General features: G+C 40.6%; 1 protein-coding gene across 4 annotated transcripts; it reads left to right on the top strand.

Moving 5' to 3' along the window:
• On the top strand, nucleotides 1-23,646 carry LOC140535470 (ETS-related transcription factor Elf-1-like). Of its 4 annotated transcripts, XM_072656864.1 has the most exons (9): nucleotides 1-84; nucleotides 10,389-10,626; nucleotides 10,802-11,110; nucleotides 11,472-11,631; nucleotides 16,151-16,261; nucleotides 16,442-16,555; nucleotides 16,652-16,726; nucleotides 16,863-17,055; nucleotides 17,932-23,646. In XM_072656864.1, exons 3-9 carry the CDS (start codon nucleotides 10,988-10,990, stop codon nucleotides 19,010-19,012), a joined length of 1,857 nt encoding a protein of 618 aa, XP_072512965.1. In that variant the 5' UTR covers nucleotides 1-84; nucleotides 10,389-10,626; nucleotides 10,802-10,987; the 3' UTR covers nucleotides 19,013-23,646. The 4 variants fall into 4 exon arrangements, with proteins under 4 accessions (XP_072512965.1, XP_072512963.1, XP_072512966.1 ...); XM_072656862.1 differs by lacking the exon at nucleotides 10,389-10,626 and having other exon boundaries at nucleotides 5-84; XM_072656865.1 differs by lacking the exon at nucleotides 1-84 and having other exon boundaries at nucleotides 10,033-10,626.
• The last annotated feature ends 1,888 nt before the right edge of the window (nucleotides 23,647-25,534 follow it).

Raw genomic sequence — 25,534 nt, 5'->3', positions numbered from 1 at the left:
CAACCAGTACTACTCTCAGCTCAGCAGCACTCCACAGACAAGGGGGTTTGGGAGGCAAGTCCTGTGGACACAAGCAATAAAAAGGTATGTTGCACCTTGAGGTACTTCAGAGAAGATCAAAAGTAAGGCAAGAGTGAAGTAACATTCGGTTGGAAGGAGAAATATCCAGCTAGAGAGCTTTGTTTCATGACAGGAGCAGGTAGAGACTACAGAGAGGAAAGTGAAAGCAACAAGACGTTGGCGGTTGACGGGAGACATGTTGCCTCGTCAGTTCTGTAGCAGGGTTTCCTTTTCCCGCTGCTAAAACTTTAACTTGGCAGTTAATGAACAACCGCAAGCCTCCTTTTCTGCCATTGCCGAAGCAGCCGAGGCCAGGTGCAACCACCTGCTACGTTGAGGCAGAACAACAAACTGATGGACAGGCTGTGAAGAGCCAGTTGGTATGCAAAAGCATGGGGTTTACCACTATGGGGTTGAAGGCCTATAGTGGTAAGCTTCATTAGACAGAGCAGCTGTTTGTAGTCTTCAAATAAACAGGGTGGATTCAGATGGATTGGTTGCTTATAAGTCTGTATGAACGCTAAAGTCAGAGTTAATGATCCTACATGTTACTGTGTCCCTTTCTTTGTGCCTTCATTTGCCTGAAGATCATTTGAATCCCTATGTGTGTAAGAGCTGAACAGGCATTTACATCAGATAAGTCCACTAGACCTTTCCACAGAAAACAAAATGACAATAAACCCCAAAAAGCAGCCAGTCAAAAGAGAACCCTAGTTCTGGGGAAATCAGATTTACACAATACACAATTTTCGTCCCTTAGACATACTTGCTCACCATATGACTGTGTTGCCCTACGCCGCACAGCTAAAAACAGTAGTAGCAGCCATCTTGCAGCTTGGATTTGGTCCGTTCTCTTGTCCAGTCTTATAGACTCTCTTGTCCTGTGGTGTCAGAAATCACATAAGCAAGTCTTTTTCTTTGTTTTTTAAGATTACTAAACGTTTTAAGGTGATTCGATGATTCGGGCCTGCAGTTTAATATACACTAGGCTAATATGTCTCCATTCGTATTATAGCTCCACTAGCTTCACAGCTCCAAAAGTAAAGGAACACCAAAACACATGCTGTTTGACTAAACAACATTAAAGTTGAAAATCAGATATTTCACTTTACTGCGCAGTCCTTCATGACCAAATCTCCTTCCACGGTCATGTGGGGGTGGTGGAAATGGAGCATGAGAGCATGAGCGAGGGAGGGAGAGCGCATCACAGAGCGCTAACATGCACCCACACCTGACCGTAGTTGCTAACGTTAATGTTCTGCGAGTGTGCTTTTTACCTCTGTGGCCTGGTGAATGCGTTTGATATGTATATCTGAGGACACGTTGCTCCATCAGGCATACACCTGGGGGCCCTGAAACGGACTTATTGCCAGCACAGTGCGGCATAATCAAAACACCCACCACCACCAGCACACCCCCACCAAAAAAAAAAAAAAAGAAATAGGCCAAGGTTGATAACAAGGGTGGCAGAGACAGCATAAACTAGTGCTGATAAGCAGTTTGCAGCGCCGTTGGCTTGTCTGTTACACTTCTACATGGAGGAATACAGCAGGGAAGATAGAAATGAAGGGGGGGTGGCTACTCTGCATAACAACACATGTGGTGATAGGCAGAAGAAGTTGTTCAGCTTCTTTGCAGAGAGTTTGACCGACTTAGGACTTATAAACACGACGTTCGGAGGCTGCAGATCCAAAAACAGCTTTTTTTGCGCGTTCTCTCGCTGGGAATTTACGCGAGGGAGGCGTCAGCATGAAAGGGGCAAAGTCTGTTTATGAGGCACTGTATAAACATACAGAGCTTCATCATGTGTTATACACTGCAGGCTACGTCCTCTGAAGCTTTCTATGAAACTTCCTAATCACCCAATTCCATTTTGATGGCTACAATAGAACGGCTACCAGCGGCTACAGTTCTTAATACTGTTCTTTATCCTCCCATGACAAACACAAGACCATTAAAACGTGCTCACTGTGATCTGTTGCAGGAGAGTTTAATGGGATTTGTAGTAGTAGTGAAAAATCCAATGTCTACAGCCATGGCAATTTTCGCCAAGCCAGTATCAGCCATGGCACGTTTGGTGCCCAAAGTTTGCTTCTGCTTTGCATCAAGATGTGTTTCAAGTGACCATTGACCAGTGACTACTGACCACTTTCCAATGAGGATCAAATCAGATGCATCCTGTGTGTGTTTACACCCGACTTTTCATTTAGTCACCATTAAAACATGTTGCTGCAAAGTGGAAACAGCCTAGTGGATAACAAGCTGGTAAAATAGGCAACAGTAGCGGTAAAATGCAGGCCTCAAGCTGGCTGCTACAACTGGTTTTACATAATTTTACATTTTTACAAAACTGGAATCAGGAACCATGTAGGCCAGTCTGATTGAGATGACACCCAAGCATGATTTTAGGCGATTGTGTGATGATTTAGAAGTGCATTTAGCTACGTTTAGCTAAACGTTTCCATTACTTATTGGCTACATTTGGGTTGGGGCTCCAGTACAATCCCACCGTAGCAATCTTTAGACACAAAACATGTTTTGCATATCTTGAACATCAACATTTTGGGATAAGTAGAAAAAAAATGTGCAAGTTTGGCTTTTGGCTTACGGTTTACTGGAGTCCGTGCCCCAGTTCAATGCTGTTGTGCTCCACTAAAATTACAGCTGTAAAAAGTCACTTTTATCCTGGATTGCTGAGCAGAACTACAGGACACGTCACACAAAGGTACTACAGGCACTACATTTCCCATAATGCCCCAGTGTCTTTCCAAAAGCTTGAAAGGGTAACGTTTTATTTTTTTTTTTTTAGCAGAGTAATGGACATAGTAAATATTTAATAGGAAGTCAGCCACGCCACAGACAAGATCATTATTTATTTATTTATCATTTATTTATGCTAGCTGATAACAGGGGAGATGATAACACAGGCTTGCAAAACGAGTGTCACGATATAACCAATATAACAGTAAACAACGATTTTAAGGGCCTGGGTTATCTAGCTAACACAAAATGATGATGCAGAGAATTGAATGCTGCAAAAAAAATGTGAAATATTATACAACTAGTCATTTTACTACTAACATTATTATTCGAAACATATTAAGATATAATTATTAGCTAGTAATATTATTAGGCAAGCATCAGTGCCCCTCTAAATTCTATGTGTGTCCCAGTACAACGAGTAGTCTAGAAATGCCCCTGACTGAAAGGCGTTCACAAGAGCTTAAAAAGAGGAACTTCTCACATGCAACTGGTGTCCAGCCCCTGTAAGGCCACCTGTCTCGGAACAAAAAAAAAAAAAAGAAAAAAAAGTCAAGCCCACCAAACTTCCTCTGCGCTTCGCCTGTGTTAACCGCTACACATGTTTGTTCCGTCCCCCTCCCCCAACATCTTAACCCAAGCAGCCCTTAGTGTTGGAGGTGCGGAGGCTGTTTGTGTGAGTCAGAGCAAAGGGGGTGCTAACAAATGAACAAATGACACATAACAGACAAAGTCGGATTCGTGTTGTTTGTAGTCGGGGCCCAAATAGTACAGTGTAGGGGAGATTTCTGAAGCTGTCAGAATAATATGGAAGATGTGAAATAACATGAAAATGCAATGATCAAGTGTACGACAAATCAACACTGGGTTTAATAGCTCAGATTCCTCAGAGTAGCCTCCCCCCTTGCCATGATTAGAGCTTTTACATCTTGGCATTCTCTCAAGCACCTTAATGAGGAGTCACCTGGGATGCTTTTACAACAGGTACTCCAAGCATGGTCTCATTTATGGCTTTTTGGCCCTTTGTGAATCAGGCCTTTAACTGTAAGGCATGTAAATTGTTGTACCTCACAATGTCCGTACTGAGCCTATGGATTTGAATGCTTGCTTGCAAATATTCAGAGGCATACTTATAAGCACCCATCAAAGACATGAATGTCTGTTTTTATTGTATGCAATTAAAAGTTATTAGGAGATGTAGCCAGTTTACCAAGGTCCGGCAGAAAACCCAAACTGTCACCCTGAGCTGAGAGGTAATTGTTTCGAATGGTCAGGAACATCCTAAAACCACCAAAGCACAAGCCTGCCATAACCTGGAAGCTGCTGGTACCCATGTGTCATTGTCTAAATTCAAGCGAGTTTTACATGGCCATGGTCTGAGAGACCACCATCCAAGAAAGTAGCCCCAAAATGGACACCTTCAAACTCAACTACAGTTTGCAGACAACCTTATGAACAAAGAAAAAGCCTTCTGTAGGAAACTCTATGGTTGAATAAGACATTGATTAGCATGGTGGTGGTAGTGTCATGTTCTGGAGGGGCAGTTTTACTGCCAGTGGAACTGGTACATTGCAAAAATTGGATGGCATAATAAAGGAGGAGGGCTACCTCAGAATTCTCAGCAAGGAGGAGGGCTACCTCAAATACTCAGTAACTCCAACCTAACGGTGGTTGTGGAATGGATATAGCAGGCTTTTGGAAATATCCTCTCCAGAGTCCTGATCTCAGCCCTATTAAAAAACACATGGACAATGCTTAAAAGTCGAGCCTGTGCCAGGTGTTTTTGTCCACCATGGTATCCTACGTGGAACTGTGGAACTACGTGACTGTATATAAAAAAGTTATTGTTGGATGTTTCTGAGCAACTGTGCACACATTCAGAACACAATTCAGATCACTAAAGGCATATCGCTGATTTGAGGGCTTGTTCTGATTATATCAGGGTGCCTGAAGTGTTCATTATATTCTAATACACTTGTTTACTTTGGCAAATAACAAATAATTAGCTAGATGTTTTTAACATGTTAGAACATATGCCACAACAGCACTGAAAAATCATTTGGTTAAAAGAGAGTAAAGAAAGAGCCAAAATAGCTGCTTCTAACCTCTGCACTAAGAGTAAAAAAATGTTTGGTAAAGGTCTGCTGGGAATTTTATTAAATGCTTCTAACTGAAAAGGTTTAAACGTGTTGCACTGTAAGAGCAGAGACCTCACACTGTGACACGATGTGAAAGAACACGGTGTCTCCAAGCTAGGAAAGCACCTTTTTTTCAATTAGTCAATGGTATTCTGAAGATTGCTTGTTAATCATACTCTCAGTAGTAGAGTCATAAGAAGGCATTAAACATGAACATATTACTATACTTTGAAAGCTGAGAGTGTTCGTGTCTCCTGTGCCTGCATTGGTATACAGAATGAGGCATGGTATGGTATGGTATTATTTGCTGAAACAACTGCCACTGGTCAGATGTGACAGCCTTTCTAAAAAGACACAATTGCATTCTCTTAAGTGACAATCATGAATGATGCCCTTTGGTCTAAAAAAAAAGAGCCACAGGGCAAGCCTAGCATTTGTCTCATGTTAATACAGCAAAAAAAAGTCTCATCTCCATTTTTCGACTGCTTATTTCATTTTTTGTACATAATTTGAAAGATTAACGCCCTGCTTTTTCAGCTCTGAGAACCAAAACACAGCTCTAAACATATTCAAAGTCTAGATAATTAGGCCAGTAGAGGCTCTGAAAAGGCTGTGGAAGATCTACAAGACTTTCAAGTCTCTTTAGAAGTTGCTAGAGATGCAGCTATAACTGCAACGACAAAAAAGGTTCACACCAGCGGTTACCCATACGAAACAGGTCATCACGGCAGCCCTGCTGTTTGTTTCATTTCCTGGCCCTGACCAAGTCATTTTCTGTCTGAGGCACTCTAGAGGAGAGCTCACACATCTTTTATTGTATTTACTTTACAGAGGCACGTCTTTCCGTAAGCGTCAGGATACACAAATGTGGCTCTTGCTCATTAGAACAAAACAAAAATGACTTTTCAACCAAAATTGTGTCTTTTTTTGGCCAAAATGATGCTGTCCTTTTACTTTGGTCAGTCTGCAGCACAGACTTCTTAATAGCCATTGTTTGTTTCAAGACCTCCGCAGACTGCAACTGGTCCTAGTCACCACCTCAGCTGTTTTGAGACTTCCCACACGACCGTACTAGGTCCAATTCACTGTATCGTTTGTTACCAGACCCGCCCACTTTCGTTCCTGTAAATACCGTTTTCCCGTCAGAACTGTCCTGCTCCAGGAGACTGTGAACAGTTTAGAGGAACGATGGTTCTTGCATTCCCGTACCTGTGACTGACTGTTTAAACTGTAAGGGAAGAAACTCTGCTATACTGCTCTCATCTAACAGTAAATAAGCCTGATCACTTGAGGGCGTGCCCACGTTTACACACAAACACACACAGCAAGAGAGAGCGAAGGGAGATAGAAGCCAATGTATGTCCACCAATGTATTTCTGCTTGGCTGATCGAATCCGATTACGGAAAACACACTCTGTTTACACTTGTATTAAATGTGTACGAGATCTGTCTCTGACCACCTCCGATTCTGGTTTGAGTGATCTATTTGTAATCCGATCACAGAGCGCCTTGAGGGTGTTTACACTTGGCTTTTCATGTGGTCGAGTGAAATCCGAAAAAGGCATGTTAATGCCAGGTGTAAACAGGTTCAGTGTGTCTGGGTGTCACTGCTAGCTTAAATCATCCGCTCAGATCACTGCTATTTTCAGATGTGAAGCACCTCATTGACTCGGCCTATTAATCAGTTAATTAGTTACACTGGCTTCTTGACTCACTCCCACACCCGCACCTACATTAAATACTGGTCACCGCTGGCCTCAGAAGCAAGACTTCATGCCATTTTGCACATTGGCATGTTCTGGTAAATCATGAAAAACAGAAAACCACAGCCCTGAGTAACCATTTAAAGGTACCTGGATAAGTATTTTATTGCTATGGTTATCTTCAGAGGTCCCATCTCTTAAGATGTGGCTGTCACAGATATCGGACCATCTCCCCTAGACAATCTCACTTTTAAGAATCGCCGTAGACACTACAACGTTTGGGAAATCAGTATGGAGACTGTTCTCCTTTCATATGACTTTCTGCCTGGTGTCCCCCACTGCATTCTGCTTTTGTGATTCCTAAGTTCTACATTGCTGTATTCTTTTCCTGTAACAGAGGGTCTAATATAAAATGATTGGTAATCTAATTTAGAATTTTATTGCAGTGTTGTAGAGCCTCTTTCTGTCGCTGAAGCGGCGATGAATTGGTTGTTGTAAGCATAAACCTTTTGAAATCAATAAAAACACAATAAAGAAAAGATTGCCCACTGCTGGGGGCAGATTGTTTAGCCTTATGGCCCTTAAACTATGGAACTAAATCTTTTCTAGTCTGCTGTTTACGGCCCACCTAAAGGCCATCTCAAAACCTTCCACTGTTCTCAGTATTTTCAACCATGTCTTTTTCTCACTCTGACTTTTTTTGGTGTGACTGGGCAGATTACATAGTTGTTATTGTTGCGTACGTATGCTTCTGCTAACTGACCTTTGGTTATCTGAATTACACTGCTGACAATCTCTCAGTAAACCTTGCCATACCTCAGCAGATGCAGGCGCACTATTTACAGGATAGCAGACCTGTAACCCTGGGGAGTTTAAATGCCTTGAAGCTGGAGGTACCTCCACCAGTCCAGGTGAGCGTTGCAATAGGTCGGTTGTCAAGGTGCCGTCACCATGCTTACGTGCTGTAATGTGACACCAAAGGAGGGAGTGGTGAGGTAAGGGGGGGAGGGGAAATAGGTAAGAAAGAGAGAGAGAGAGAGAGAGAGAGAGAGAGAGATTTTCATAGGACAACAACACTATTCAGGTAGCTAGAAACAGGCTTTTCTGGTATAACCCAACACATTTACCGACACCCTCTGGGCTGCAGCAATATGTACGGCAAACAGGAGGGGTCAAAAGCACTGCACAGTGATCTCCAAGCCAGCGGAACGAAAGGCTATGCTCATCAAAAGCACTGATGAGGCAGTTGGCTCTACTTCAGGTAATGCTGACATCTCACTTACTGATTTTGACTTGTAGGTTCTAGGTCGTTGCTACGTTCTAACTTCTAGCTACAGCCACATGAGCTGAAAAATGGAAATTGTGTTAGTCGGATTATCTTTTTTTGAAGGATGGTGGATCAAGATTTATAGTAATCAGACAAAATGTTTGTTCGCAGGTAGTTCTTACAGTATGGCGCTATAGTGAATAGGGTTTTGTCATGTTCCAGATCTTATTTGTTGATAGGCCTTATTTACACGTCCTTTCTGAGCCTACTGCGTGTTTAGTTTATATGTGTTTCATGTGTCATTTTATGATAGTTTTGTCTACAAAATAGAATACTGAATGAAACCCCCTAGAACCCATGAAACACTAAGGTCATGCATGTCTCAATATGCTGTCCATTGGTGTTGTGGTCAAGACTGCTTGTGTCGAGTCAGAGTCAAGACCAAGACTTTTAGTAGTCAAGTCCGAGTCAAGACTAAAAACGAGAATGGCCAAGATCCAGACAAGGCCGAGCCCGGTTTAAGACTTTTTCACCATATAAAATTTATATCATCAAAATATAACATCCCAAACAGCCCAAATTGCGTATTGATCAATATAACAGTCTTACTCAAACTAAGGCAGTGTAAGTTTCGGAAGCAAATGATGGTGACAATTCTTTCAAAACCTTAATCATGAGTATCTAGTTGAGCCATCATAGGAACAGTTAGATCCTGGACGTGTGCCAGCACTCAACAACTTTGATCACTGCTCGATCACTGATCACTGCACCAGCCCGAATTCTGCCTTTCCTGTAGTAAGTTAAAGTCATATCGAGACCAAAGAAGCTAGAGTAGATAACGTGGCATGGAATTTACACAGAGATGTAAACAGCAAATGCTAAAATTTTGCTACCTCACCTAACTTCAGTAGCCTGATCTTTTTATTTTTTCACCTCGAAAACCATGAGCTTCAGAAAGGGTATTAAGCTCAGGCCAAACATTAGAAATGAGTGTAAGCCCAATTTGCGTAGCCTAGGCCTGCTTTGCTCGATATCTGCCATGTTGTGCTGCTACTTGATGCTAAACTAAATTGTTCAACGTGTTCAGCTTCCAAATACTGTTTCCTCAGACAGACGCGCTAGACTCTGAGTCCACCTCACCCAGAGACCAAGACAAGACCAATTTTAACGAGGTTTAGACAGAGAAGAGGCCTACAGCACTCGTATATGGTCTCAAGACCGAGTGCAAGCTTGAGCACTACAAAACCACTGTTCATATCTGATGCTATTAAAATGTGTTGTATAAAGCCAAGATAAAATCTTTATTTATCATATATATATACACACACACGCTACGGTAGAGCAAACATGTAGAATGAAAGAAAGCTCCAAGCTATCTGTGTATCAGTAAAACACTCAAATTAAAGTAAATGTAATTGACTACAAATGAATACAAAAAGTCATAGTTTTACATCAACGTGTTCACTCAAATCTGTCCAAAGCTCTCCTCAGGGGAGCCTAGTATTATTTACAGTTCTTGGCCGAAACCTGGTTTGGCAAATCAATGTTATTGTAATGAATGATGATAAATCAGGTGAGATTACAAACACTTATGACTGAGCTAAACAATTTTTGTAATAAACATAGGTGCCTAAAACATTTGCACAGTACTGCATAAATAATAAACTCAACCTTTTCATGGTTTCCATGGTTTCTACATCCTATTTTAATACTAAAAGGGCATCGTTTCACACTACTAAGGCGTGCAAAATTTCTAAATCAATTCAATTCAGTTCAATGTAAGACTGACTAAATATGCATTCACTGTTATTTACTATTCTGTAACCACTATGAGACTAACTACTACTGTAAGTGATGTAGTTATGTGAATTGCAGAGTCATGCGGATTGAGTTTTGGGCCTGCATGCATGCCTTTGCAGTTTAAGAGTTAGGATTGCTCATGCATGATTGGATATTGTTGATTATTGCATCCGCTGAGAGAGCGAGTGAACTTTCAGAGCTGACTGGCATTAACCCCTTGGGCCCAAGGGTTATTATTTATTCATTAATCCTAATACAGAAACCTATTTGAATTATTCGGCTAATATTTGGTATAGCATATTTTGCGGAGTCCCTCAGGGTTCTATTTTATGGCCAATGAAATTAATGTTAGTTATGACAGTACTGTACTTATGAGAGTGAAGCACTGAAGTGTTTGCTTACATACAGGGTATGAGGAGTTAATAGACTTGTTAATAGTCTTGCGTCCACAAACTGAAATAAGTGTAAAGCAGGTCAAATGTAGTCCAAAGTAACGTCACTTATGAAACAATGAAAAACTTGATTTGAGCTTGAACACATGTCTGACGTTTTCATGGGGTTCTCTGGTTTGGTTTAGTTTCCATTGTCGGCCCTGCCATCCATTCTCGTAGACTTTCTGCCATCCTGCTTGCAGCTGCTGTTTCTACCCACTCTCTTTAGGCCTGACGTCAACAAGACACTTCCTTCCTGTTTCGTGCATGGTGTGTCTACACAGAGAGATAAGCGAGTGCAGCAAGAGTAGACATGGAGGCAGAGAGAGAAAATGCTGTTTACAGAGTCTGGTGGCAGCGCGGGCGATTATAAAACAGTGACGCCTGAAAAGAGAATGGAAAGCCAATGCTAAATGTTGTGAACTGGAAAACAGCTCCTCTGTATTTCTGTCTGCTGATCAGAAGGGGTACGTAGAAAATCAGCGATGAAGACAACGGATACTGTACTTCACTTATTATTATGATCCTTTAAATGATGTTGGATATCAACTGTTCTACACTGTAGGATCTGGTACGGCGGCAAAGAGCAAGCTGAGATCATGTGTGTTAGCAGAACTAACTTGCGGTGTTCCTCTTTTACAGGTTCGGAGTTCCACACCTGTGTCACTATACTGGAAACGCCGTGAGTCAGTCAGCGTTGACTAGAGTCCTCCACTGCTTCAGTGAGTGGCATCACAGCATGGATCTTCAGGCCAGACGCCCTTTATTAGGCCTTAAAGAGGCTTGCGAGTTGAACTAGGCCTTGCAACTGGAACTAGTCTCTGTAGCATGAAAGCGGCCTGCTGTGATGACACCATAGAACTCCCACACATGTTCAGCATGGCCTCTGCAGTTCAGCAGACCGAGAGCGTCTGGGAGGGTGCGAGCAAGCAAGAGGACAACAGTTTGCAGGTAAGCACCATTAGCGTCTTTTTTTTTGAGCTAATGTATTTTGGGTATTTGGAGCAATTTATTCAACGTAGGCCTGGCGAAACCAGATGCATCCCACAGAAAGGAAAAGGAGAACAGGTTGAAAATGTAGAGAACCCATTCCTATTGTTAATTATTCATGTGCTGGTTTACTGTGTGCGATACATAATGAAAGCTGTGAGTGACCTTGATTCACTCAACCCACTTCTATTATGGAACAGGCTAATGCTGCCGACAGGGGGAAAAAAAAGAGCGAGATTTTCATGCAGCGCTATATCGAGAACTGTCTGACACTTCAGCCATACTATTACAGCTTCTTTTTTTTTTCTTGTGCTATCTGCAGCTGGCAGATCCATCAGCTTTCCCAGCGGTAATTGTGGAGCAAATGCCACACACCCACCTCCTCAACTACTCGGGGCTGACTTGTGAGCAGCCATTGACAGGTGGTCACCTAGAAACAGGGCTGGAGCAAGAGACTGTGGAGGACATAGCGCGACTGACAGGTGAAGTACAATTCTCGCTCAGGTTTCAATTGAAGTCCTTGTAATTGCGTTTCAGTTGCTTGTGTCGGCCTCTGACAGCGAGGGCCAATCGTGCAGGCAGCTTGAATGGGTGCATGTGCCCAAAATGCTAAAATCCAGGTCATGCTATGACATGCATAATTTGCATATTTTAGGTCATGCTCTGTAGGCAAAGATGTAAGCCACTGAAGCCAACACTGAGGTTCCGGTCCCCCCTCTGGATTCATGTCTAGCAAGTTTCAAATTGGGGAGGGGGGAGGGGAAGCATTTTTTTGTGAACGTTGAGGTAAAGTTTGAGGTAAAGGCTAGGATGTGCATTACAAAACCCAGCTATGAGTGAGCTAGCAGTGACATTAGTTGTCTTTGTGTCATTATTTTGTTTTTTAAATATCATGTAATGATGTAAAGCTGTAAATGATGTCCAGGCTAGGATATACTCAGCTGACTGTGAGCTTGCAGTGAGATGAATTTCCTCACCCTATTCAGAATCTCCACTGCTCTCTGCAACCATCTGCTCGAGCTTCAATTCTTAAAAAACGAAAAAAAGAAAGAAAGGGCAGCTTTCGCAACCTTTTTTTAGCTTAATGCCTTGCTATTGGAGGCATGGGCTAAGATGTAGACCAAGGTTTCTGGAGGGCCAGTGTCCAGCACAGTCTGGTGATTTTACTGCTAATGCTGGTAATTAACATTTGAGAAGAACCAAGTGTGTTTGAGCAGTGAACCTGCCAAACAGGCTCTCCAGAACTACAGCAGAAGAGCCCTGATGTAGACCATACTACCTAAACTGAGCCAACAGTGAGACCACACATTCTTCATTTCCATCTAGAATTGCCTTGGGGATTGGTTTGCCATAAAAGGTAAATGTGTATGCTAGAATACCCAGTGCGCTAGAAGTAGGATCACTTCCCTTTAGTCTACAAATTGATATTTAATGAAAAGAAAATCATGGTAGCTGTTTTAAGTGTAGATTAGATAACTAGATAAGTAGCAACGAGGAAGCTAGTAGATGGATTGTAGTAGATGGATCCCTTACTGGCTAGCGGTGAGCCCTTTTCACACCAGATGTGGCACAGCGCAACACACAAGGGGGTCCGAGGCTTACTGAATGGAAACGTCCCAAAAGCTTATTAATTACTTATGCTACCTAGTTTCTCAGTATGAAGCATGTAGTACAGATAAAAGTGTAAAAGTTAAGTAAAGTCATATATCTAAGACATATACTCAGAACCGGCCTTTTTTTTTCGGAGAGCGGTCACAATGGACACTACTATCCCACGATACAATGTGAAACAGAAAGGAAGGAGATACTCACGTCTGGAACAACTGTTCGAAATAAATGGCAGACAGTGATGCAAGTGCAGTGGCAACGGCGACAGGAGAAGCATGCAGTGATGTATGCGGGCATAGCAATGCTTCATCACTTCCTGTTAGAACAAATCAGGTTAGCGCATTTATATAATGGCTGTGTCTGAAACTGGACGTGGCTGACCTGAGGCCTTGCTGTCCACTCGGAAGGCAGTATGGTGGTGAAGGTCTCTATAACCGAATCACACGTCCTGACATTGCTAAGATATCGGCAGCTCACTGCTGGATATGACCGGTTAGCTGTGTTGTCGTGACTGGGTGTTTTTCATTGGGCAGAGATGATATGAGTGAACACTGTATTTTGTTGTTTGCGGTACTTTGAAGTAATACTACTAATATTAATACTGTCAAAGCCCCAGGCAGGCTGGACACACCTGAAAATCACTCCAAACTGTTAAACTGTTAAAGGTGTAAATAACCAGATTTTTAAAAAATTGAGTTTAAAATTTCTATAAAACGAGTCATGAGGAAGTGCATACCAGGGGCAGTTCCTTGCTTAGCTGTAATCAAAAACAGTTACATCCAGCTATTCATTACTATTATATATTACAAGCATTATTCATTTACTAAATATTATTTAAGTTACTAAATGTTTAAGCTGCAGGCTTTTCTTTTTTTAAGATGTATAGTTGCAATAATAAATACAGTAAATGCAATTTTTACTAATAAACTACCAGTAAATATATCTCATTTAAATTCTTCACTTGATAAAGCTGTCAGTAGAGATATTTAGGCCTAATGGTTTTAGGTTTCGCTGTATTTGAGAACAGCACTGCTTCTGGCTGTTCGAGCATGTTTTCAGGTGTATTATTATTACTACTGTCAAACTCCCAGGCAAGGCTGGACCAATCTGAAAATCCCTCCAATGAAAACCGTTAAACTGTTAAAGGATTTAATAGCCAGATTTTAATTTCTGTTTCATTGTTTTTGGGTTTTTTTTTGTTGACAAATTCAGAGTTAAGATTGTATACATGTGTAGGTAATATTTTCCATAATGAAGGAGTACAGAAGAAGCGCATACCAGGGGCAGTTTGTTGTAAAACTTTGTTGTAAACTGGCCTATATATATATATATATATATATATATATATATATATATATATATATATATATAACAGTTACATCTAAATATTTCTTACTATTATTATTTATTTACTAATTGGTATTAAATTAAAAACTAAAAATGTATTAAATCTTTAAGCTGCACACGTAAGTGTTTCGTTTCTATGTTTTAATAATGGCAATTTTTAAGATGTATAGTTGCAATAATAAATACAGTAAAAGTAATATTTACCAGTAAACTACCAGTGAATATATGTAATTTAATTTCTACACATGATAAAGTTACCAACAGCTGTTCTGTATTACAGTAGAGACAGCAAGGCCTAATGGTGTTTGGTTTCACTACATTAGAATGGCACTGGTTCTGGCTGTTTATTGATTAAGTATAAGGTTATTAATATTAATACTGTCAAACTCCCAGGCAAGGCTGGACCAACCTGAACATCACTCCTGACTCCTGAATCCAGCTGTGCAGGCAAGGATAGCCATCATCACCAGCCACCGATGAGCCAGCTAGCTCGCTCAACCCCCACTGAAATACACTCCCTAAATTGTACATTTAGGGGAATAAAAAAAGATTTAGGCATTTTAACAGCTTGCTGTTGGAGATGTAGGCTAGAACACAAGCCCCCTACCAGTGAGTGAAACAGCAGTCAGGCCGTTTTTGCTCTCGGACCTCAAACCCAGGCCCACTTCTCTCACGTGGGTCGCCATGTAGATAGCCGCCTGCAGCGCAGCGCAGCGCAGCACTGCTGTCCACCATGGTGGCGGGAGGGAGGGTAAGGGAGCCCGGAGCTGGTCGACTGTAGTCCGGCCGACAATGTAAACATTCAGCTGGGTTAAAAGTTCAGTTTGACAGCTAAACTGCACATCCTCCGAGCGTTTTCAGCGCACCACGCTGGCGAAAAGTAAGTTTTACTCGCATGTTTGGCGCGGGAAGGCGGACGTTAGCCAGCGGTAGTTGAGCTGTAGGCTGGGGGTGATGGCTGGGTTAGCTTGAGGTACGGAGTGCTAACAAACAACACGGGGCTGCTCCTGGAGGGAAGCACTGTTACAGGCTGAAGTGGACCTTAAGTAGGTCGGAACATGGTTGGAGTAGCTTTTAGGCAACTTTTTGGTTGTTTGGCGAAGTGCTGAGGAGGGTTAGCTAGCCTCATAGCTGCCGTGGTTTTGGCTTATCTCAGCTCAGCCTGGCGGGTTTACTGAGGGCAAACACTCAGTGGTGTGACTCGGTTAGTCCGAGGACGGGCTTTCATTTTTTATATAAATACATACATTTATAAATAAGTTTGTTCCTCTAATAAATAGACAGATTTCCAAACGTTTTTCTTGACAAATTTAAAGTTATAAACGTATACATTTGTAGGTAATATTTTCTATAATAAATGAGTGAAGAGGAAGTGCATACTGTAAACTGGCCTATCAATCACTAGCTAACAGTTACCTCTAACTATTTATTAATATTATTATTTATTTATTGTTAAATATATTAAGTCTTTAAGCAGTACATGTAGCTATATGTTTAGTTTTTTTTAATAATGGCAATTTCTAAGATGTATAGTAGCCATAATAAAAAAGTAAAAGTAAAAATAGGGCTGGGCGATATTGTAAAAATACTATATCACAGATCATAGATCATAGACTAAACTACTATTCTGATACTTTCCCGTACTGAATACAGTGATTTCCATTATTCAGCATCTGCAGCTCTTCCAGTCTAATTACACTGTGTGTAAAGAAACCTGCAGCTGATCAGTGTTTATTAAGTACTGGCGATATCCTTCATATGCTTAGAAAAGCATATTGTGTATCACAGTACGTTAAAATATCGTCATATTGACCATCTCTACAGTACAAATAATATTTACTATTAATCGATCAGTAAATATGTCTATAAAGTTCCCAGCAGCTGTTCTGTATTGTCAGGAGAGACAGCTAGGCCTAATGGTTTTTGGTTTCGCTGTATTTGAGGATGGCACTGGTTCTGGCTGTTCCAGCACGTTGTCAGGTGTCTGCAGTATTGCTGTTCCAGAGAAACTGGGAGCTGATGTGTTGCTTTTTGGTTAACTTTCAGTGGAAGCATATCAGAATGGTAATGAGGATACTGTGGAGACGGCAGAAGCTGCTGAAGCCTTGCTGAATATAGACTCATCAGGTCCACTGTCCCTGGATGAGAAGCATTTCTGTGAGTAGATGCGTTGTGAAGTTTCTTCTTTCTCAAAGTTCTTCTTTTATTCTCTTCAAGGATTCAGTTTCTGATCTTCTTGGAAATCTTGCTTTAACGGCAAGATTGGTTGATGTTGTTGAAGATTTAGCAAATGTTTGGAGCATTGTTTGATTGTTTTTCTTTGTCTCTCTCCCATAGCTCAGATATTTTTGACGTCACCTCTTGGAGAGGGTGCCCAGGTTCTGACGGAGAGTATTGTTGGACAACAGCCGTGGCTGTTTCAGACAGAAGACAAGCCAAAGGCTAAGAAAGGTGACTTGAAACGATCAGCATAGAAAGATTTCTGAGGGTAAATTAATTGGTGTTTGGTTATTCATTCTTTCTATGCGATTCTTTTATGATCCACAGTTAGAAAACCAAAAAGAGTAAGGCCACATTCTCCAATGCCTGACATAACGGTTAAGAAGAGCAAGGACAGCAAAGGTAAGAGCGCTTTGTTACAGTTAATGATCCTTTGATGGGAATGTCTGAGAATTACTTCAGACTCTATACCATATCACAGTAGCAGTAATCTTCACTCTCAAGGCATGCTTTATTTTTCTGCTTTTCTTTTACACAGGAAATACCTTGTACCTTTGGGAGTTCTTGATTGCTTTGCTACAGGACAGGAATGCCTGTCCCAGGTACATCAAGTGGACCAATCGAGAGCAGGGCATATTCAAGCTTGTGGACTCCAAAGCTGTGTCTCAGTTGTGGGGCAAACACAAAAACAAACCTGACATGAACTATGAGACAATGGGAAGAGCACTCCGGTAGGTATCCTTTGATTTCCGTTTTCCGTGCAATAGTAAAAAGTCAGTAAAGGTTGAGGATGTTATTTATGTTCAAATAAATAGCAGTTCAATTTCTGTATGATTCAGTCATTGAGCTACAACGTCATTCAGAGTGCCTACATGAATTTATTACAAAATTTGGACTGTCTGTGCCATTTTACATCACAGAGACACAGAATGGATGAGTGAGAAATCCGACCAGCACCCTCTCCATACGCTCGCTTTTAATGCAAGCACTTTGACTCGGAAAGGGCGAAGCGAATTTCCACTTACAAACTTGCCAAGGATTTGCGTCCGTGTTCAGTCGTTCAGTACCAAGGCTTACATGGTTGTTGGTGCTTAACTGGGTAAATTCCAGCATGTGAAATGGTATTCCGCTCTGCTAGCGCTTAATTTGCCCACTGTGACAAGGTGTTTTTCCACCGCAGCCCCACTGCAAAACCCACCAGTTGATTTGCCACATTTGTTTTTATATACATAAAATATATTGGAAGTAAATTAATTATGGATCATTGCAAATACTTTACAAATTCCCAGTAAAGTAACACAAATAATGTTTTTTTTTATATGATATGCCCTGCATATACCTCTCCACCATAAATGGATTTTAGGCCTGAAAACTATTAGAAAACAATATCCGGCAGCATATTTACAACTTTGCAACTTTCTGCGAAGTAGCGTTTTAGAAGACTTAAACACTTCAGATGTTCTATCACTACCACTGTGAACCAAATATCTGATTTGATGAGTTCGAAATAATAATTTCATATTAAAATGATCAGAATTTTTGTTGTTTACATGTTTCTTTACATGTGTTTTTCCTAAACGACGGTTTCTCTGCTTTCCCTACAACAGATACTACTATCAGCGTGGGATCCTGAATAAAGTTGAGGGACAAAGACTGGTGTATCAGTTTGCAGAGATGCCAAAAAACATTGTCTACATCGGTGATGACGATGACTGCAGCGGTGGTAACGACAATAGCTTTCAAAATGAGGATGACGAGGATCCCTCCGGTGATCAGACTGTTAACTGCATCCCTTCCTCTGAGCCAAAGCTGTTCACTTCCAGCAGAGCGTCCAGTCAGAGCTCAAAAGGCCGCAGGATTGTCAACGGCAGCCAGCGTAGCGCGGCCGACCACCCCGCCGAGACAATGGGCACCACCAGGGCCGCCCGTCCGTTGGGTCTTATCCAGCAGCAACATCTGCCCATTGTTTCTGCTGAGATGCTGAGGACTCTCCAGAACGTACAGTCCATCCAGCCAGGCCAACACGGTTCAGTCTTCCGCACTGCTCAGCTATTGGAGAGCCTCCGCGAGAAGCAAGCAACCATGGAAGTACAACAGGAACACACAGAGGTTCCGAGCAGCGATGGGCAGGTCGATAGCCAGGCTACTCAGATTGTCACGCTGCAGCTGGTACCAGTACCATCCACTGAACAAGGAATGGATGGCTCTGTGCTAACCTCTCCTCAGTTCATTATGCAAGCCATTCCAGACTCGGAGGAGTTAACCCTCGTCGTGCAAAACGTTGCCCTGGACGAGTCGAATCCTAGCCAAGAAGAACCCGCCACCCACTGTGAGGTGGTAACAACCTCTCCTGCAGGGTCAAGTAGTACCAGCGCCCCAGTTGTGACGTTTGTTGGAGGAGGGCAACAGCTGGTGACTCAGCCTCCTGGCACTGTTATTCATTCTGTTGTCACGGCAACTGAACCAAAACACATCTCGGGTCAAGTTGGCCTAGATGCAGAACCCAGAGAACTGTTTGAGAGCACGTCGTTAAGCGGAGCTGACCACTCCCAAGATGTGCACCAGATTGCAGATATGGGCCTGAAGAGTCCCTCTGAAATGAAGATGGAGCCTCTGAGTGTCGTCATCATCAATGACTCTTGGGTGGGTTACACCTCCAACGGTGAGACTTTGGAGATGTCGGGCTAAGCTCAGGCTGGATTAGGAGCGACCGATTGTTTGTCCAACACCACAAAGCCTTACTCATCACATTCCTTTGAGACTTGCACATGCACTGGAATTTACAGTCACTCCTTTTTTCCTTTTCCTTGTTTCTTGACTTTTGTTTGCACCGCGTTCGCCTTGCTGTGCTATGAAATCTTGGACGTAGACTTGTGTTCCTTGTGATGCAACTTCTTAAAGCCTTGATTCCTCTTTCTTCCTTTAAGTGCCCAAAATGATGTACTGCAATGTTATGCCTCAGGGTTGTACTCGGACACAACTGATGACGTGTCAGTAATGTCGCCATGAAATGAAAGGCCAAGATATTTTCTTATATATATAATAATTAGTAATAGTTATATATATATATATATATTAGAGCTCTATCATGAATAAATAATATTACCCTTTCGCTCATAAAGCAAACTATTACTACTGTATAAAAGGGAAGACCTAAGAAAGACCTCAAATTTGGAAAAACTGCACCGAACTAGTGATACTAAGTGTCACATGCTTGCTACAGCATCCATTACGTTGTGATTGACATGTAATTACAGTGATGATGGCATGTTGTACCGAAGGTCCTTCATTCAATAAAAAGGCCCCTTTCTGACTGGACCAAATACATGATCATGCTATGCACAAAAAAGAAGGGGTACTTTTTTTTGTTGTTGTTGACCAATCAAAGTTGTACTGCTCTTATCCACGAAATATCCAAAAGAAATGCGTATGACAATCATTTCACAATACTCAGAATTATGGATATTTACGCCTAATGCGTACTCAAAAGTAGTTTTACACTGTGGCCTGTTCGCACATGGCTTCCCGAAGATGCTCAAATATGCAACCTTTAAATATACAAAAATAAAACCTTCTGCACAGATGCCCTGATCTTCAAATAATGCTCACTGGAAGATGCTGCATTTATGCTGTGTATGGGTTGTAGGCTCTGTACAGTGACTGGCTGGCTTTAGTGATGGCAATTAAGAGACCAGTGTTTAGAGTTTAGCTTCTGTTTCCCTCCAGTTCTCGATGGCCCGATTTTGTAATTGCCAGTTAGCCACTAGCTAAGACTCCCCTATCAGACGATCCTACCAGCGCTAGGAGGGTGAAGGCTGGCATGTGCTGCCACCACAGAGTCGCATAAAGCCAACCTTCCACTTCTTTGCAAACTGCCGCTGATGCAACATCATAGGACAGCTGAATGTGCTTAAACTGCCAGTTCTGTTGCGTCAGGTAGCCAACAGATACCTACGAGTGGTGGTGCAGGTCAATTACACGCTCTTGGACTTCCAGCCATGGACAGTTGTAGCATCAGCCGGGACTGAACTTGTAATCTCCTGGCGATGTTGCAAATCAAGATTTGATGATGTATTTATTGAACTCCAGAATAGCAGAACGTTGAGGTGATGCTGGGCTACTGTTTTATTTTTATTTTTTTTACTGCATTTGAAATCTATTATTATTGTTATTATAATTTTTTTACATTTCTGTGTAATGCTGATCAAGATTTCAATTTCTACTTTTGATAAATTCTTACGTATCTGCATCAGTAATGCACCAGATCTCCATCTCTGTGCATCCCCAGCCTACTTGAACACATCTCACATTTAGTCAAAAGGTGATTTCCTCTGATCAGGTGTTTTTGATAGAAGTTTAAAGATCAGAATTTCTAAAAGCTCTTCTCTGCTATGTACACTGTAAAGACAAGATCAGGAACATTGGGTTTGGATGGAGGCTGTTCTGCCTTTTTTATACAAAGCTTTGGCCTTGAATATTATTTAAAATTCAGCCATGTTTACTCCAGCTGTTGTCTCGCTGTATATTAGCTAGGATCTATATGACTGAGCTCTACAATAACTGTTGGTTTTGGGTCCAAGGTACTTACCACTCGGGTGCGGGGTGTTGGTCCATTTTGTTGCATTTGCATATTTCTCGCATTGATGGAAACACATTCCACATCTCTCAAACCTTTTTACACGAAACAAAGGTTGATAAAAAAAAAAACAATTCAGTTGATTCTGTTCATAAGAAGTTTAGCGAGTTTGGCTTAGCGGGCCAGTAAATGAACCTTTGACCAATAAAGAGAGGGGATCTTGTACCAACCATACTTTTGTATATGCCAGCAGTTAAGTCTGTGATCCTGCTTGAGTTTTCATTGGCTCATGTTTTTGAGAATGTTATGTGCTTCATTACTGACCATCGTAACTGTTGAATGTTGAATGTTTTTTTTTTTTTTATTGACTTCTTGACTTTTTATATGTTAATGGAAAAAGCCTGTACAGTGCATCTGGATAACAAAGCCATAATAATATTAATGTCTATACTTATAACTTTCTGATTTATTCCTTATATTTGATGGAGGAACTGTTCATTCAATGGATGTCTTTTTTTTCTCAGCTTTTTATTGACATAATTGAACATGTATGCCTCAGCTTGCTGCAAATATTAAGAATTGTTTTTATATTGCTATTTGATTCTCATTCATTTTATACCCCAAACGGTTGTTAAGTTACACAGCTTGTATTTAAGTAATAAAATATGCAACATTTTTTCCACATGGGCTTTAAGTTATTCTGAAACTAATGCCTGAGAAGCTGGGCCGTATAAGCTGGTGTTTTCTATATAGTGTAGCCTGCACGTAGCTCTGCAAGGCCTAGCCAAATGCCCGATTTCACAATTGCCAGTCCCACCCACTAGCTGGGACGCCCTTATCGCACAATGCTATTGGCATGGGAGGGGGGAGGGGGGAGGCTGACCTATGCTAAGCTGCTGTGCTAGAATAGATGCATCTTATTCGTTTCACTCCACAAGCGAGACTGTTCCCTACTGTGGAACTTTTCAACTGATTAGCTGAAGAGATGGTGTTTGTCCTCTTTCAGAATGCATATGAAAACATTAGCATGCTGTTTGTTCGAAAAGGCCTAGCGAGTGACGCAGTGCCAGTGGGGTTTTGACTGAAAGACTGAAGGATTTCCTTTAAAGAATTACAACATAGTATAAAGGAATTTGCCCCCAGAAATGCAGGAGACTCTTCTGCAGTCTTCTCTTTTCAACAGGAGAGTCAGATGGCAACCTTATTTTGTTGAATTGAGGAAATCCCACTCAGCCTGAACTGGTTCATATGAGGTTCATCTTATTTCTTCTCCATGCTGTGAAATGTTTGACAGCAAAACTGGTGCTGTTGCAGGACAATTATTTTTAACACCAAAATTATCATATTTATATTGGGACAGCGGATATAAAATATTTCATTGGGGGCAAAATTGAGGGCTAGCTTAATATATTTTATATAAAAAATGTAAGCTAATGCTAGCTAGCTATATTCTACTCAAATATCTAATATGAAATTAATAATCATATGATACTTTAAATTTTAGTTACAAAATCTCAAAATGCTTTACACAGACAGGGGAAAAATTTACATTTTATGTTAAAAGATATGTTAAATATCTTTTGTTTTATATTCTAGATCAGACACCCTACTGAGGTTAAATTTCTTATTCCCCATGCTAGTCCTATGATTTGCAGCCATATAAGATCCTCAACTTTTTCATCCGGCATATTACTCTATATGAATAAGGTTATAGGCACACCATTTAAATAATAATTTAAATATTATACAAAATATAATAATGCATTATACAAATTATATATTTTATGTCAGCATTTATTACACATCTCACATTTAGTCAAAAGGTGATTTCCTCTGATCAGGTGTTTTTGATAGAAGTTTAAAGATCAGAATTTCTAAAAGCTCTTCTCTGCTATGTACACTGTAAAGACAAGATCAGGAACATTGGGTTTGGATGGAGGCTGTTCTGCCTTTTTTTATACAAAGCTTTGGCCTTGAATATTATTTAAAATTCAGCCATGTTTACTCCAGCTGTTGTCTCGCTGTATATTAGCTAGGATCTATATGACTGAGCTCTACAATAACTGTTGGTTTTGGGTCCAAGGTACTTACCACTCGGGTGCGGGGTGTTGGTCCATTTTGTTGCATTTGCATATTTCTCGCATTGATGGAAACACATTCCACATCTCTCAAACCTTTTTACACGAAACAAAGGTTGATAAAAAAAAAAACAATTCAGTTGATTCTGTTCATAAGAAGTTTAGCGAGTTTGGCTTAGCGGGCCAGTAAATGAACCTTTGACCAATAAAGAGAGGGGATCTTGTACCAACCATACTTTTGTATATGCCAGCAGTTAAGTCTGTGATCCTGCTTGAGTTTTCATTGGCTCATGTTTTTGAGAATGTTATGTGCTTCATTACTGACCATCGTAACTGTTGAATGTTGAATGTTTTTTTTTTTTTATTGACTTCTTGACTTTTTATATGTTAATGGAAAAAGCCTGTACAGTGCATCTGGATAACAAAGCCATAATAATATTAATGTCTATACTTATAACTTTCTGATTTATTCCTTATATTTGATGGAGGAACTGTTCATTCAATGGATGTCTTTTTATTGACATAATTGAACATGTATGCCTCAGCTTGCTGCAAATATTAAGAATTGTTTTTATATTGCTATTTGATTCTCATTCATTTTATACCCCAAACGGTTGTTAAGTTACACAGCTTGTATTTAAGTAATAAAATATGCAACATTTTTTCCACATGGGCTTTAAGTTATTCTGAAACTAATGCCTGAGAAGCTGGGCCGTATAAGCTGGTGTTTTCTATATAGTGTAGCCTGCACGTAGCTCTGCAAGGCCTAGCCAAATGCCCGATTTCACAATTGCCAGTCCCACCCACTAGCTGGGACGCCCTTATCACACAATGCTATTGGCATGGGAGGGGGGAGGCTGACCTATGCTAAGCTGCTGTGCTAGAATAGATGTATCTTATTCGTTTCACTCCACAAGCGAGACTGTTCCCTACTGTGGAACTTTTCAACTGATTAGCTGAAGAGATGGTGTTTGTCCTCTTTCAGAATGCATATGAAAACATTAGCATGCTGTTTGTTCGAAAAGGCCTAGCGAGTGACGCAGTGCCAGTGGGGTTTTGACTGAAAGACTGAAGGATTTCCTTTAAAGAATTACAACATAGTATAAAGGAATTTGCCCCCAGAAATGCAGGAGACTCTTCTGCAGTCTTCTCTTTTCAACAGGAGAGTCAGATGGCAACCTTATTTTGTTGAATTGAGGAAATCCCACTCAGCCTGAACTGGTTCATATGAGGTTCATCTTATTTCTTCTCCATGCTGTGAAATGTTTGACAGCAAAACTGGTGCTGTTGCAGGACAATTATTTTTAACACCAAAATTATCATATTTATATTGGGACAGCAGATATAAAATATTTCATTGGGGGCAAAACTGAGGGCTAGCTTAATATATTTTATATAAAAAATGTAAGCCAATGCTAGCTAGCTATATTCTACTCAAATATCTAATATGAAATTAATAATCATATGATACTTTAAATTTTAGTTACAAAATCTCAAAATGCTTTACACAGACAGGGGGAAAATTTACATTTTATGTTAAAAGATATGTTAAATATCTTTTGTTTTATATTCTAGATCAGACACCCTACTGAGGTTAAATTTCTTATTCCCCATGCTAGTCCTATGATTTGCAGCCATATAAGATCCTCAACTTTTTCATCCGGCATATTACTCTATATGAATAAGGTTATAGGCACACCATTTAAATAATAATTTAAATATTATACAAAATATAATAATGCATTATACAAATTATATATTTTATGTCAGCATTTATTAAGTTTCACAGTAGAAATTACAATAAATAGTGCACAAAACTAAATATGGTATAATAGAGAATAGTATAACCCACATGGTATCAAAGCGAACAGTCTAGAAATCTTCCGTTTCCCCTCCCTGCTCACCGGTAGGTGTGTCTAAGTGTCACTCCAATCGAAACTGGCCAATAGAAACGCGCCTTTCATATTTGCGCAGAAACCCCGCCCACACGGGTTAGCCTTCCATGCACGCTTAGCTTTTTACATTAATTCAGGCGTCAAATGACAGGAGTTGTCTACTTAGCCATGTCTGACCACCCAACATTTTAACAATTTTTTTTTCATGTTTTCAGTGAAACAGTGTCAGTTTATTTAATTAGTTAAAGCATATTTTTCTCCCTGTCAAAAACCCTGTACAACACTGCTCTCTGCCCATTACCATCACTAACACTCGGTGCCTGGGTGTCTAAACTTCCTGCTTTTATTTTTTATTTATTTGAGATATTATTTATTTTTACTATATTCTATGTATGAATGTAACTCATTCATACCCATGTATATAAGTGAGCTTTTTATTTTATCTGCGTCTGTGGTTTGGTTATTGCCATTGCCACTGTCTGTTGCTCAAAAGGTGTTTATCTATGTAACCATGAGAAACTCTATATAATAAAATACAGTAAAAATAAATAGATAGTAAACTATCTATAGTTTACTATCTATAAACTTCTGTCTATCCATCCACCCATCCCTTCTATTGGTGTCAGCCTCTTAGACACAGTATCCCTTACATTCAATGGAC

Source organism: Salminus brasiliensis, chromosome 15 (genome assembly GCF_030463535.1).
Source record: "Salminus brasiliensis chromosome 15, fSalBra1.hap2, whole genome shotgun sequence".
In the NCBI taxonomy this organism is placed as follows: Eukaryota; Metazoa; Chordata; class Actinopteri; order Characiformes; family Bryconidae; genus Salminus; species Salminus brasiliensis.
This window is presented reverse-complemented; position numbering and strand designations above follow the sequence as displayed.